We start from the raw sequence: 15329 nt of genomic DNA, 5'->3' as shown, positions 1-15329 counted from the left end.
CCTGAGGCAGCAAAGCAGCCCCAAACCATGATGCTCCCTCCTCCATGTTTTACAGTGGGGATGAGGTTTTGATGTTGGTGTGCTGTGTCTTTTTTTCTCCACACATAGTGTTGTGTGTTCTTCCCAAACAACTCAATCTTGGTTTTATCTGTCCACAGTATATTTTGCCAGTAGTGCTGTGGAACATCCAGGTGCTCTTCTGCAAACTTCAAACGTGCTGCAATATTCTTTTTGGACAGCAATGGCTTCCTCCGTGGTGTCCTCCCATATACTCCATTCTTGTTTAATGTTTTCCTTATTGTAGATGTGTCAACAAAAATGTTAGCATGTGCCAGAGATTTCTGTAGGTCTTTAGCTGACACTCTGGGATTCTTCTTTACCTCATGCAGCATTCTGCGCTGTGCTCTTGCAGTCATTTTTACAGGACGACCGCGCCTAGGGAGAGTAGCAACAGTGCTAAACTTTCTCCATTTGTAGACAGTCTGTCTTACCATGGACACATGAACATCAAGGCTTTTGGAGATACTTTTGTAACCCTTTCCAGCTTCATGCAAGTCAACAATTCTTGATCATAGGTCTTCTGAGAGCTATTTTCTGCGAGGCATGGTTCACATCAGGCAGTGCTTCTTGAAACCAGTAAACCCAAAATAGGTGTGTGTTTTTTAAGGGCAGGACAGCTGTCAGCAACACATCCAATATCATCACACTGATTGGAGTCAAGGTTGGCTCACTCCTGGCTCCAATTAGCTCTGGGAGAAGTCATTAAGCTAGGGCCTCACATACTTTTTCCTCCCTGCACTGTGAATGTTTACATGTTATGTGCAATTAAACCATGGCAACATCTAATGTTTGTGTAGTATTATGTTCAGCAGACTGTGTTCTTCTATTGTTGTGACTTAGATGATGTTCAGAGCACATTTTATGCCCAATTCATGCAAAACTCCACGTAATCCCAAGGGGTTCACATACTTTTTCTTGCAACTGTACATTAAAACAGACAGAATGTAGCACTGTACAGAATACAGAAAAGCATGAAAATTTGTCTCAAGATGCTCTTAGTTGCCCAAACTGTGACATTTTTTGTAATTCTATAGAGAATCTTGAGGAACAAATTGATTCAAAGACAAATCTTTTGTTAAGACTGCAGAATGACAGTAAACAGGTTGCCATGATAAACACAGATGACAAACAGAGTGATTCAAGATCAGAGCCACGGCTGTCCGATATCTCTGAAAGTTCGGATATTGACTCTGATGACGAAACACAAATTAAACATAAAGAATTGTTATGTAAAACTGCAAAACTTAAGTTGCAAATACATAATCAATGAATGAAAGTTTTAAAAGACATCCCTGCTTATGATTCAGATAAAGATATATACAGCAACATGGAAATGTATGAAATGAATGTCAAATGCCATCAGCTTCCAAATCATGAAATAAATTATTTATTTCCGTTATGGCTACCAATTAAATTTATGTCTAGAATTAAAAATTCTGTTGTTAACGATAAATATCAGAAAAAACATAGTGACGCGACAGACAGACTGCGACAATTACTGTTATGTTCAACAGGTGAAGACTAGAGATGAGCGACTCGAACATGACGAAGTGGAATTCGTTCCGAAGATTTGGAAAAATTCTATTCGCGACGAATCCGAAGATTAGCAAACTTCGGATGCACGAATCGAATTTTCCCAAAAATGGCGGCGACATGTGTGGCGACGGAGCGGGGATCTCTGGGAAGGCGCGCAGACAAGGCGCGCTGACCCATAATGCATTCATTCATGACATGTGAGCGCATTAGCCAATCAGCAGCCAGCCAGCACTGTGTAATGGTGGAGCTATAAATCGCGGCCATCTTAGAATTCTCCATTAGCCTCCGGTCATTCAAGAGAGACAGACCTGTGTGTATTAAGGGACAGAGTTAGGGCCACAGAGACTTTAGGGCCACAGAATCGTTACTCAGGGACACAGAATCGTTACTCAGGGACACAGAATCGTTACTCAGGGACACAGAATCGTTACTCAGGGACACACAATCGTTACTCAGGGACACAGAATCGTTACTCAGGGACACAGAATCGTTACTCAGGGACACAGAATTGTTACTCAGGGACACAGAATCGTTACTCAGGGACACACAATCATTACTCAGGGACACAGAATCGTTACTCAGGGCCACATCTATCAAAGAATCGAAAATTTAAAGTGACATACACCCTTTTTTTTTGGTGGCTGTCGTGCACAGTTGGTGCTGCAGTTTGCCGATTGTGCAAAATAAACTGACTTTCTGCTTCACAACCACTATTGTACGTTCAAAGAGTTAAATCCATTTACACGCCGGCTGGCGGTAATATTTTTTGGGTGATTAGTGCATTCCAGTGACATAAACGTACAGTTTCCAGCCAACGGCAAGCTGCAATTGACCGATTGTGTACAATAAACTGACTTTCTGCTTCACAACCACTATTGTACGTTCAAAGAGTTAAATCCGGTTTTATTTTTGGGGTGCTTATTGAATTAAAGAGTATGTCAGACAACACGCAGAGGAGTGGCAGAGGAGGCAATGTTTCAGGAGCGAGCAGACGTGGCAGCAGAGGAAGGGGTCGAGGCAGCACTAGTCGCAGCCAGAGGCCAGTGCTCCCGGTGTCATCCAGCGGTCGTGTCTCCACCGACAACCCTGCCGTCATCTTCCTCTTCCCAGGTCACCTCTGACACCTACAGCCAACGGTCGGTGGGTACGTCAGACACAACCGTTAGTTGGCATGGCCCGGGAGCAAGCCCACTGAAATCACGTGTCCTCTACCTGCCCCTGTCCTTTGGTGTTCCCTCACCAAGCGAAGTATCGCATGCTGTGGGCTCAGCCCCACTGTACAGTGAGGAAGAGCTAACAGAGGGCGGTCAGGAACGGGGGGAGACATCCGCCTCTTGTCATGGAAATTTTGTATTGTTGGTCGAACTTTAAATGTGTCATATATTCGTGTTATTCATATGTCTCTCGTGTGGCTTAATTAAAGCTCTGAAGGCTGCAATTGGGCCATGCGCATGTACAATGTATGTATTACAGTACTCAGCTTGGTAATGGATGAGATGGCAGATCTGCGCTTATAGACCGGCGTGTATACCACCACGGCATTCCATGCGAATGCTGCTGTCAGTAGACCGTGGGCCTGTATCCACATATCAGCAGCATGGTACCACGTGGGCTTCATAACGCAATGCGCAAGCGGTGTGAACTCCGTGTGTAGGCTTATGCATATCTTACAACCCATTACTAATCTGAACTGTATCTCGGATGGATGTGTTTTAATAAAGATCGTATCGGGCCCATCCAGGTACAGACTGATATTTTTAGGGAGCGCTTGTGCAGAGAATTTTGCATACCAATAGAAGCTAGTAGGACAGGAAATATGACCTCAGATGGCTCATAGGGGGGAAGGGGAGGAAGTCTGCTGACCTCAGAAGACTCATGGGGGAGGACCAGTGATAGATAATAGGAAAGGCTATGCTCCAATCGGAATGTACATCCTGTGTATAGGCACTCCCCATTGCATTGTTCGGTGGAAGGGGATTGACTTTATTCATGTGGGGGGCATGTGTGTATTTTTAATAAAACAGAGAGCTGAGTCTAAAACCAGCCCTTATGTGAATTCAACCATCATCCTGAGAGTGTCGTTTGATCATTCTAGGGTAACAGAGCTCCACCCCACAATTCAACAGCAGCTAAAAGTAGTTGGATGGGCAGGAATCGTGTAGTTTGGCTGCAGTCGTGGTAAGCGAGATTCACAGCTTTATGGGGGATTTCTGCGCATCCAACTGCGAGTACTCACGGTAAGGAGAAATTCGTTAAAGCGAATTTCCAAGACAGTTTGGCGAGCCTGGTGGATACTAACGCGTATTCTTGCATAGTTAACCAAGTACGAGGGGGGAATAGGCCATCATGAACTAGCAAAAAGTATGCCGGCACATTTCAGGTCTCTCTGCCATTAAGAGGATCGCTTTTTGCACGTTCGTGTGGCTGATTTCGCTCTCTGTTAGCTAACAAGAATTACCGCTTAGCAAGGACCTAGTCTTTTGTCCTAAACTCTTGATTTGTGGGTGAAAGACAAAGATTTGTCTCTGCGGAGAGCAGCAGAGGGGTGGGTTTGGTTGGCTGGATTTGGTCTAGTTAAAAAAAAATCTTCCAACCAAAAATTAAACGGGTATATGTTTTAACGGGTAAAAGTTGTTGCATAGTGTTAGGTAAGTATTTGCGGGTTGTAGGTACTGTGGTAATTGCTCTACCCCCCTCCACGTGAGGTAATTATTACAGTGCTGAAAGGTTTAGGTTAATTGTTAACTGCTGTAAGATCTTTGTATGTAGTCTGTGCAATGTTTTGTGGTACTACTGCTCCCAGCAAGCATGCAGCAGGGGGTCCTTTCTGTTACATGTGCATGTTAGTGTGATATGTTGGTGTTTTATGTCTGTTCTGTGATCGTGCCCAAATTGTGTTGTATGTGTGCTGTATATTGTTGTGTAATTGTCCAGTGTATGTTCTGTCCAAAAGTCTGTTTTATGTAAGAGGTTAGAGGCAATTTTGAGGCTTCTGTCCCATGTGCTTCCCTGTGGGGGGCCATTCTAGTGTTCCCATGTGCTTCCCTGTGGGGGGGCCATTTTCTTGACTAACCACATGTGCTGCTTTGTTTGGCAACCAATTGTGAATACCATGTGGCTTATCCACCATTCTTTTTCCAAGTTTCGCTTTGAGTTTCAATGATCTCTATGCAATGTGTATGCAGCTTTCTATATGCATTTGACCCATATTGTGTTTTTAATCCAAATTTTTTTACAGTTTCATTTGTTTGCTTTTAGCTTTAAATTTGCGTATTGCCAGACAATTTAAAGTGTGTTAAGCGAGTTTTCCCCTCACATGTTCCACATTTAGTGAGCGCAGTGAAGTCTGGGTTTTTGCACATAGATTTCTTGTATAGTGATTATGTTTTTCTTGTGTTTTTCCTGTTAAAAGTAGTTCCTTATTGTAAAGCGGGTTTGTTTTAAAGCTGCTGTGTTGCGTGTTTCGCATCCAGCAGACTTTTTGTGTAAACGGTTGTAGGTGGTTGCAGTGAAGATTGCGTGTGTAGCGCAGATTGTTTAGCGGTGCTGGTATGAGTGATTTTTGCGTCAGCAACAAGGTTACTTTTGGCACAGTTTTTTGGTTCACCTCTGTGTAATTGTTTTACTGTGAAACGTCCCGTGTTTTTTCATAAGGATCCACTTTGTCCTTTTTAACGTTTTTCAGGTTGAAAAAGGGTTTTTCTGTGTATTAGGAAAGTTTTTTTTTGTTTACACAAATTTCCTAAAGGTCAGTTAGCAGGTTTCCGGCCAACCAGTGACCCCTAAGTAACATCCAAGAACCCCTCTTTTTGTTTTGACTTGTGTTAGCTACTGTGTGCAGGGAGAGAAAAGCCACTTTCAACATTGTGCGGTGTGGCCTGCCAAACACAGTGGGTGATGAGAGCCACATAAATTACGCTGTGTGAGTGGGCGGTCCAGGGAAGTATAACACTTAACCTGGTTACCACAAACACAGTGGGTGATCAGGACCACATAAATTATGCTGTGCGAGTGGGCAGTCCAGGGAAGTCTTAGCCTGGTTACCACAAACACTTCGGGTGGTCAGGATCACATAAATTGCGCTGTGGGAGTGGGAGGTGTGCTCTCAGTCTGACCACCACTTGATGCGCTTCGGGTGATCGATAAGTATCACATAAATTACGCTGTGCTGGGAAAGTGGTGGAATCAGGCCTCTCGGTAGGATCCCACCGAGTGCTCCAGGGGGTAAACAGGTACCCGGACGCGGGATATATACCAGTGACTAGTCACGATGGGCAGTAGTCAGTCCATGAAGAGAGAGGGGGAAGCAGCCCTCTTCAGGGTAAGGACAGCTGCACAACTGATGAAGGTGAGTTTGGGGGGGAAGTCTACAGAACCCCTCAAAAGGTGGAATAAATGGTCGAAGGGTACCAGATGGGAAATTCCCCGGGAAGGTACATTTGACGCATGGAGGTGGAAAAAATTCATCTCTGAATTTGGACCACGGATGCAGGCGTCAGAACTAGAGATCGCACAGCTATGGCTTCACAGGTCAATCCAATTAGGGAAGCAGGGCATACATAAACTGGTGTCTGTCCGGAAGAACCAGGTGATGTATACCTGGCCTCCAGAGGGAATAAAACAGGAGGATCCGGTGTCAGAGGTGGAGGAAGCTCTTTCAGGGCTGACTCTACTAAGGCAGGCAGGATCAGGGTCTGCTGGGGTTCCCCAACAACCAACAGTGGCTGAGATAAGTATAACTGCACCTGTCTCTTCTGTTAGTGACATCACTCTTGATGTACCTTCCGTGTCTTCTGTATCTATGCCTCAGCCTCTACCTCTACCTCTCCCTTCTTCCTGCTTCACCCCAGCTCCTTCTGTTTCCAACTATGAAGCCTACTCAACAACCGATTTGCAGACTATCTGTGAATCAAGGGGAATAGACACCCGGTTAAGAAACAGGGCGGATTGCATCAAAGCGCTACGAACCACTGATCAGACCCCTGCCCCCCAGCTATACCCTGATCTGAGGGACCTCAAACCTGAAGGTGCAGTAAGCGAGGTGGTTAATCCAAGCCCACCGATGATGCTGGGTCAGCCCTTGCACTCTTCCCGGACCGAGGCCTATCCAGTCAGGGTGCAGCAATTTGAAGGTCCTCCCAATGCACAGGGGGAACGGACTTTAGGGGAACGGGTAGTTTGGCATGTCTCCTTCACCCCGGCAGAGATCCGCACTATTCTGGCTGAGCTCCCGGACTATCGAGTCAATCCGAGAGGATTTGCTCGAATGTTTGGACAAAACCAGTTCAGCTATGGTATGAGCGGGTCAGATTGTGCGCAGATCCTGCGGGCAAAGGTGGGCATGGAAGTGGCCAGTACAGTGATTGCAGGGTGCTCTATAACCACTCATGAGGAGATGACTTCAGGGGGCAAAGAGTTCTGTACACAGCTAAAGGCAAAGCTTCCAGAAATGTATGGTGCTACCTCTACTACGGACATGATGAAGCTCACCCAGGGTCCTAATGAGGAAAGCGCCTGCTTCTGGCGCCGTCTCAAGCAGACGGCACTGGATGCGGATCTGGAAGTTGGACCTGATGCTCCAACTGAAGGGGTAAAGGTGACCGCGACGCACATTCTGTTGCGGGCCAAATTTTTGGAAGGCATCAATATTAAAATTCGGGAAAGGCTGGTTCTGGCCCGACCCGAATATAATGAGATGCCTATCCCTGCTATCCTTTCCACTCTTGCGGCAATAGAGAGGGAAATGGATAGAAGAAAACAGGACAAGGCCAAAGTTCTTATGTCCCAGACCCCACACGAAAAACCAAGGGATCTGGGTCACAGGAAGGATAGGCCCCCACCCAGGTGCTTCCAGTGCCACCAAACGGGGCACATGAGGAGGAGCTGTCCCCAATTACCTAAAGGTAGGTGGCAGTTCATTCCTGATGAGTCCTCCGCCCCTATGACCACCATGGTAAGTAACTCCTATGAATTCTCATAGGAAGTTGACAAATCGGTGTCGGCCCAGATCCATCTTTTTCTAGAGGAATTAAAATATCCCCTCCCTTGCCTCACCGACACCGGTGCAGCCAGAACGGTCTTGCAAAAACAGGACATCCAAGGCAAGGTACCCCTCTCAGGGGAAAGCCCTCCTAACCCCCACTAACCTCACTATTAAACGATGCACTATTCTTAACCCAGCTTCTCTTCTTCCTGTATTGGAAGATGAGAAGGGGGGGGAGGACAGCAATGACAGTGCTGAATTTTGCAACACGACTAACAATACTAACACCTCTTCTGCTAACATGTCTTCTTTGTCCACTATTAACCTCTCTTCCAAAGGACACGACTACATTTCTTTGGTGGAACTGGAGTCAGCGGCGACACACCCCATATCACCCCAAGAGTAGCGGTAAGGTTGAACGTTTTAACGGAATCCTTAAAAACAGGATCTCCAAAATCATGGCCGATACCAAAAAACCTTGGCCTGAGTGTCTCCCCATTGCCCTCTATTCCATCCGGAATGCCCCTCGGCAACCACATGGGCTGTCACCCTACGAGGTGTTGTTTGGGGGACCTCCCAAAACAGGGTTGTACTTTCCTCAACAGTTGTCGTCTTTGCATTCACAGCTTACAGGTTATGTGCAATCTCTGCAACGGGAGCTGCAGAAGATACACCATCGGGTTCGCGAATCGCTCCCCGATCCAAATGCAATAACAGGTGTTCTTTCTATTGAGCCAGGTGATTGGGTCGTCCTAAAGAAACATCAAAGAACCGGACTCGAGCCACGGTTCACCGGACCATACCAAGTCCAGCTGACGACACCTACCTCACTCAAGCTCGAGGGACGAGACAACTGGGTGCACGCAAGCTACTGCAAGAAGCTTTTCAGCTACACCAGAGAATGAGGGGTGTCATTTTCCTTTTTCTTTTTGTTTGTATGTCATACATGTGTGTGAACGGAGGAAAAGACGGCAGATACCCCAACCTTTTATTTAAAATGCACCTGCGTTTAGCCAGAACCGCCAACAAAACCAACTGTTGGGTATGCTCTAAGCCCCCACCCAGTCATCACATGTCCGCAATGGCCGCTGTTCATGCCCTATATGACATCCGCGTCGGCATGAAAAAGCAAGGGACCCCTGGTCAGCCCCCACGTAGACATTTGTCGGTAGAACTTAATGACACATTTTTAGCAGGTAACATCAGTTTCAGCACCAATATTAGCTCTAGCTCCTGTAGGACCCTCGTCAGTCCATTATGGGTAACTGGACAGCTAGGCAGCCCTCAGGTGTGCTTTAACATCAGCTTTGGCACAGGTAACAAGTTTGTTGGGACTACCACCTGTGAGGGAGGTATAACTGTCAATCTGACTAACCAGACTTCCCTTCTGAGTAACCACACTGACCGACCAGACCACGTGTGTTGGAAGGACGGATGTGATGTGCAGACTGAGGGAGCAATCCCCCAGTCTGTGCAACTGTTGCTCAGTGCCAGAGGCCGAACGAGGAACTCCTCCTGCTCTGCTCTGACAGGTCCATACTATTTTCTGTGTGGTTCGGCAGCCTATAGAACATTTCCCCAGAACGCGAAAGGTTCGTGTGCCCTCATAAAGCTAGTCCCAGCATCCTATGTAGTGATGGATCATGAAGAGTTGATGGTCCACAAGAAGGTAAGGATGGCAGGGAGAGTTCGCAGGGAGCTGTTCTCTGAGGGCGACCAGGCATGGGCTTGGTTCCCCTCATGGACAGGATGGGGAATAGAACTTATGAAGCGCCTGAACAATTTTTCTGTCATCGTGGATAGTATGTTTAACGAGACCGTAGAGGCTGTCAGAGAAATTGCCCAAGAACAACGGCAGATGGGAATTTTAGTGCTTCAGGAGAAGATGGCCCTTGATTACCTTTTAGCCGCCAAAGGGGGGTTCTGTGAGTTCATCGGAGAGGATTGTTGTACTTGGATAGAAGACACCGATGACAAGGTCCAGGCCCATATGGACAAAGTTAGTGAACTACAGGGAAAAGCTAGAGCTATAGCTAGTGAGGGTTGGAATCCGTTCAAGGGTTTGGGAGGATTGGGAGATTTCCTGTTCTCCATCGGATCTTGGTTGAAGGAAGTGGGAGTGTATGTCCTGATGCTTCTCTTTTTCATCTGCCTTTTATATGCCGCGGTGAGATGTTCCTGTTGCCTCATCGACCGTGTAAACCAAGCTCGGGCAGACGACCACATCTCCATGCCCGCTCCTGGGATCCCACTCCAACCACTGATCGGAGGAAGACCTCACCAACCAACCACCTTCTCTACAGATTACGTCCTGGCTTCCCTCTAATTTATCTCCCTGAAGACCCCATTCTCCAAGACCTTCAAGCAAGCTTCAAGCCTCATCATGGTTTGTGTCTGCGATTTGGAAAACTGTCTGGGTCAAGACCAGCCTTGTGTGGCCCCGTCTGCAGGGGCAATTTGAGAATCTGTTGCTGGATCTCCCCAGACCACCGTGGGATCACAAGCCTTATTCATACCACAAGTCTGTTTGTGGTTTTTGCAAGAGCCTTCCTGTAGTGAAGGTTCCAACGCTCTTGAGGATCATTGCTTCAATCAAGCCTGTTTGCGTCGAGTCTGCGTCGGGTCTTGTTGTTTCAGGTACCCCGTGGAGCTTTATTCTCAGGGACAACTACAGGAACTCTTTGAGGTTTGAGACTACACCCATCAAGCTGAAGAAGATCAAGAAGGGACACGAGGAGAATATGATAAAACAGGAGGGAATGTCATGGAAATTTTGTATTGTTGGTCGAACTTTAAATGTGTCATATATTCGTGTTATTCATATGTCTCTCGTGTGGCTTAATTAAAGCTCTGAAGGCTGCAATTGGGCCATGCGCATGTACAATGTATGTTTTACAGTACTCAGCTTGGTAATGGATGAGATGGCAGATCTGCGCTTATAGACCGGCGTGTATACCACCACAGCATTCGATGCGAATGTCGCTGGCGGTAGACCGCGGGCCTGTATCCACATATCAGCAGCATAGTACCACATGGGCTTCATAACGCAAGGCGCCAAGCGGTATGAACTCCGCGTGTAGGCTTATGCATATCTTACAACCCATTACCAATCTGAACTGTATCTGGATGGATGTGTTTTAATAAAGATCGTATCGGGCCCATCCAGGTACAGACTGGTGTGTAAGGGAATACTTGTACTAAGGATTTGCATGCCAATGGAAGCTAGTAGGACAGGAAATATGACCTCAGAAGGCTCATGGGAAGGGGAGGAAGTCTGCTGACCTCAGAAGGCTCATGGGGGAGGACCAGTGATAGATAATAGGAAAGGCTATGCTCCAATTGGAATGTACATCCTGTGTATAGGCACTCCCCATTGCATTGTTCGGTTGGAGGGGTTTGACTTTATTCATGTGGGGGGCATGTGTGTATTTTTAATAAAACCAGGGGCTGATCCTGAAGCCGGCCCTTATGTGAATTCAACCATCAACCTGAAGGTGTCGTGTGATCATTTTCAGGGTAACGGAGCTCCATTCCCCACATTTCAACAGCAGCTAAAGTATTTGGATGGGCAGGAATCGTGTAGTTTGGCTGCAGTCGTGGTAAGCGAGATTCGCACAGCTTTATGGGGGATTTCTGCGCATCCAACTGCGAGAGGTGGGGAGACCCCTGTCTCAGCTCCCCATAGCCCTCTTATGTGTAAGTCACCCTGTGCCTGTTAGGGGTGCAGGGTGAGATGTCCTGATATTGTGTAGACATGTCTAGGGGGGGTGGGAGGTTGTTCATTGTTTAATGCCATGTGGTTGCATCTCATTGTTCTATTGTTTGTCTGGCTTGGGAGCAAACTATTATGGGATGTATGTGTTTGTGTGTATTGGTTGGTGGGGGGGTCTTCAGCGGCCCTCCCTCCTGATGGGACTGTCTGCTGGTGTGAAGTTTGAATACCTTTTGTGTCTCCTGTTAATAAATGTAGATTCAATACTGTATATATAATCCTCCTGCGCTCAATGGAGTCCCTCAAATACTAAGCGGCTAGCACTCAAACTGGTACCCAACAGTCAAAAGATCAATATCATGTGATAGGTTAGTGCAGCGCTACAAACATAAGAGCATAATAAAAAACATATAATAATAGACACAATATGAATGGCACACATCTCATAGTGCAATAAGGTGACTATGTGATGATAAAACAGAATAGATGTGAACATATGTGGCCCAAGCCCCACTCAGTAATGTGAGAAGTGAGTACTATATAGGTATGATAAGTGAGTACACAAAGTACATCACACGATATGATGGCGCTCAGCTGAAGACAGTTAGAACACAATGTAGGTGAGAACACAGTAAGCTTCAAGTGGAGTCACATCGCTGTATAAACGTTCATTAGGCTATAAGGTGGTGCTCAAGCTCAAAGCAGTAGAAAATGCAATAAAGGTGATCACACGATAAACGTCAAGTGATGGTGAGCGACTCTCCTCCTGTGGCTAAATTGCCCCCTCACCTCCACTCAGCAGCCCAAAGGGCCTGTACGGCTTTAAGATCACTCAGGATCTTGATCCAAAATTGCAGAAATCACCAGCAAGTCTCCCATGGACATCTCATCCGGTAAGGTAAGTAATCAGGGTACACTGGCTCCTGGTCTCAGCAGGATAAACCTCTCAACCGGGTGATAAAAGCACAGGAAGAATCTCTCAGAGCATATAAAGCCATACAATAGGTGCTTTTATTAAAAAAGTAAAGTTGTAAACTCACATGCTGTATAAGAAGCCACCATTCCATAGGGATGTATGGGTGTACTGCATGGGTTTCCTATTCACATTCAAGGTAGGCTAAGATGGCGGCCGTACCGGAAGTACATCACCGCGGACCGGATGCTGCGTCACCACGTATCTATGCGTTGCGTCACCGTCATGTGACTTCATCAGGATCGTGACGACCATCACTTGAAGTTTATCATGTGATCACCTTTATTGCATTTTCTTTGTGTACTCACTTATCATCCCTATATAGTACTCACTTCTCACATTACTGAGTGGGGCTTGGGCCACATATGTTCACATCTATTCTGTTTTATCAATACATGGTCACCTTATTGCACTATGAGATGTGTGCCATTCAGATTGTGTCTATTATTATATGTTTTTTATTATGCTGTTATGTTTGTAGCGCTACACTAACCTATCACACAATAAATGTAGATTGCCCCGCCCAGGGTCATTATGCAGGGAGGGGGGACTGTCCGCGGGGTGCATATATCTTGTATCTGTGTTCAAATCAACTAGTCTACCTCCTGGTTTACTTCGGGACTGGTGTCGTCTAGTCTTGTATGGTCGGCTGTGGTGTCTGTGGTCGGTGTTCGGACGGGGAAGTGGTATTCTAACAGAAGTACTCAAGCGCAGTCTGGGTCAGTTCCGTTACAGCTGTGTATGGGGGAGGGGCAAGAAGCTAAGGAAGATATATATGGGGGATGGGTGAGAAGCTAGGGAAGGGTGAGAAGTTAGGGAGGGATGTGTATGGGGGAGGGGTGAGAAGCTCAGAATGGGTGTATGGGGGAGGGGGTGAGAAGCTGGGAAGGAATATATATATGGGGGAGGGGTGAGAAGCTGGGAGGGATGTGTATGAGAGAGGTTTGAGAAGCTGGGGGGATGTGTATGGGGGAGGGGTGAGAAGCTGAGGAGGGATGTGTATGGGGGAGGGGTGAGAAGCTGAGGAGGGATGTGTATGGGGGAGGGGTGAGAAGCTGAGGAGGGATGTGTATGGGGGAGGGGTGAGAAGCTGAGGAGGGATGTGTATGGGGGAGGGGTGAGAAGCTGAGGAGGGATGTGTATGGGGGAGGGGTGAGAAGCTGAGGAGGGATGTGTATGGGGGAGGGGTGAGAAGCTGAGGAGGGTTGTGTATGGGGGAGGGGTGAGAAGCTGAGGAGGGATGTGTATGGGGGAGGGGTGAGAATCTCCCTACATCTCCCCCTCATTGCTATCATCTCCCTGCTACTGCTCTCATCACCTCCCCACAATGCCTCTTCCACTCCTCCTTCTCATTTTCCTCTCCTCCGTTCCCAAAATCCATTCACTATATCCCTCTGCTCCTCCCAAACAATTGTATATTGTGTCCTCACTGCTTCCCTCACCCCTCTACGGCACCCACCACCTCCTCCTATTACTCTACTCTCCCACTGACCCCAACACCTGCACTAGTAGTTTCTCACGCTCCTGCACATCCTGCTCCCATGCCACCTTTCTCATCCTTCTCCTCTTCCTAACCGCGGGGGACATCTCCCCCAATCCTGGCCCTCCACCACCTTCCTCACCCGCACAACACCCTCCCGCCTCCACGTCCTGCCCCAACCCCCACAACTTAGTATCTGTCCCCCTGCTCCCTAAAACCACCCCCTGTTTTCATGTGCACTCCTGAACGCCCAATCGGTGTGCAACAAGCTCACCGCCATCCACAACCTCTTTGTTTCCCTCTCCCTCAACCTCCTAGTGATCACAGAAACCTGGATCCAGCCCACTGACTCTACCTCCCCTGCTGCACCCTCCTATGGAGGTCTCACCTGGACCCACTCACCCAGGCCTAACGGTCGTAAAGGTGGTGGGGTTGGTCTGCTCCAGTCACCGCAGAGCACCTTCTGAGTCCTCCCAAACCCCCCCCTCCCTATCCTTCTCCTCCTTCGAGGCCCACTGCGTCCGATTATTCTCCCCAACCCCCCTGAAGATTGCTGTGATATACCGGCCTCCTGGATCCATACCCCACTTCCTGGATGACTTTTCCTCCTGGCTACCCTTCTTCCTCTCCTCTGAGCTACCCACCATCGTCCTTGGGGATTTCAACATCCCTGTCAACCTCGACAACCCGGACACATCCCATCTCCTCCACTTAACCTCCTCCTTTGCACTTGCACAGTGCATACAATCCACCACCCACTCCAACGGTAATATCCTTGATCTCGTCTTCTCCAACCGCTGCGCTCCCCACAACCTCACTAACACCCCCTTCCCTCTCTCTGACCACAACCTGATCACCTCCCCTATCTCCTCGTCCTCCAACGCCTACCCCTCCAAATGTCACACTACTACCAGCCGTAACCTCCGCAACCTTAACCCTGCCCCCCTCCACTCTGCATCTGATCAACTCCACGACAGCATCCTCCCCCTGTCCTGCCCCAACTTGGCTATGACTGCCTACAACAATGCGCTCTCAACAGCCCTTGACTCACTAGCACCTCTAACCACACGCAACGTCAGACCCCGACCGCTCCAGCCCTGGCAGACTGATCACACAAATACCCTCAAACGACACAGTCGTGCCCTGGAGCAACTATGGTGCAAAACCAAATCCCAACAAGCCTTCACCCGCTACAAATCTGCCTTCCACACCTACACCTCCTCCCTCCATGCAGACAAACAAGCCTACTTCCTGATCCTCATCAAGGCCTTCTCCTCCAATCTTTGCCGACTCTTCTCCACCTTCAACTCTCTACTCTCGCCACCGTCACCTCCACCCAGCACCTCACTCACTGCCCTTGAGATTGCCAATCACTTCAAAAACAAGATTGACACAATTCGCAAGGACATTGCTGCAACTCACACTCCCTCCAACCCCCTTCCCCCTCACACAGCTACCCCCTCATCCCCCCTCTCTCTCGACATAACCCACAGGGACTTCGTCGCTGCTCAAACTCCCTCCAACCCCGTTCCCCCTCACTCAACTACCCCCTCATCACCCCTCTCCCACGGCCCCACCACTGCTC

At 47.9% G+C, this 15329-nt stretch overlaps 2 protein-coding genes, 1 long non-coding RNA gene and 1 pseudogene across 6 annotated transcripts in view; 2 read left to right on the top strand and 2 right to left on the bottom strand.

Annotated features, from left to right (window-relative positions):
• LOC149470570 (uncharacterized) overlaps window positions 1–11066 on the top strand; it is a 218358-nt gene extending 207292 nt beyond the window's left edge. For 3 of the 4 annotated variants that reach the window (XM_089662319.1, XM_089662298.1, XM_089662330.1), the window contains exon 2: window positions 8318–11066. In XM_089662319.1, the coding sequence (XP_089518445.1) occupies window positions 8481–9905 (1425 nt within the window). In that variant the 5' untranslated portion in view covers window positions 8318–8480 and the 3' untranslated portion in view covers window positions 9906–11066. Of the gene's footprint in view, window positions 1–8313 lie in introns of all 4 variants that reach the window. The other variant, XM_089662307.1, reaches the window with a different exon arrangement.
• Window positions 1–15329, bottom strand: part of LOC149470567 (uncharacterized) — a 389981-nt gene that overhangs the window by 236436 nt on the left and 138216 nt on the right. The window lies entirely within an intron of this gene.
• The window catches only part of LOC149470568 (uncharacterized), a 198382-nt pseudogene that overhangs the window by 73243 nt on the left and 109810 nt on the right, over window positions 1–15329 (bottom strand).
• Window positions 1–15329, top strand: part of LOC149470569 (uncharacterized) — a 60768-nt gene that overhangs the window by 26611 nt on the left and 18828 nt on the right. The gene's annotated exons all lie outside the window — the stretch shown is intronic.

Source organism: Staurois parvus, unplaced genomic scaffold, assembly GCF_062004578.1.
Source record: "Staurois parvus isolate SC_StPar_1 unplaced genomic scaffold, SC_StPar_1.0 ptg000038l, whole genome shotgun sequence".
Lineage (NCBI taxonomy): Eukaryota > Metazoa > Chordata > Amphibia > Anura > Ranidae > Staurois > Staurois parvus.
This window is presented reverse-complemented; position numbering and strand designations above follow the sequence as displayed.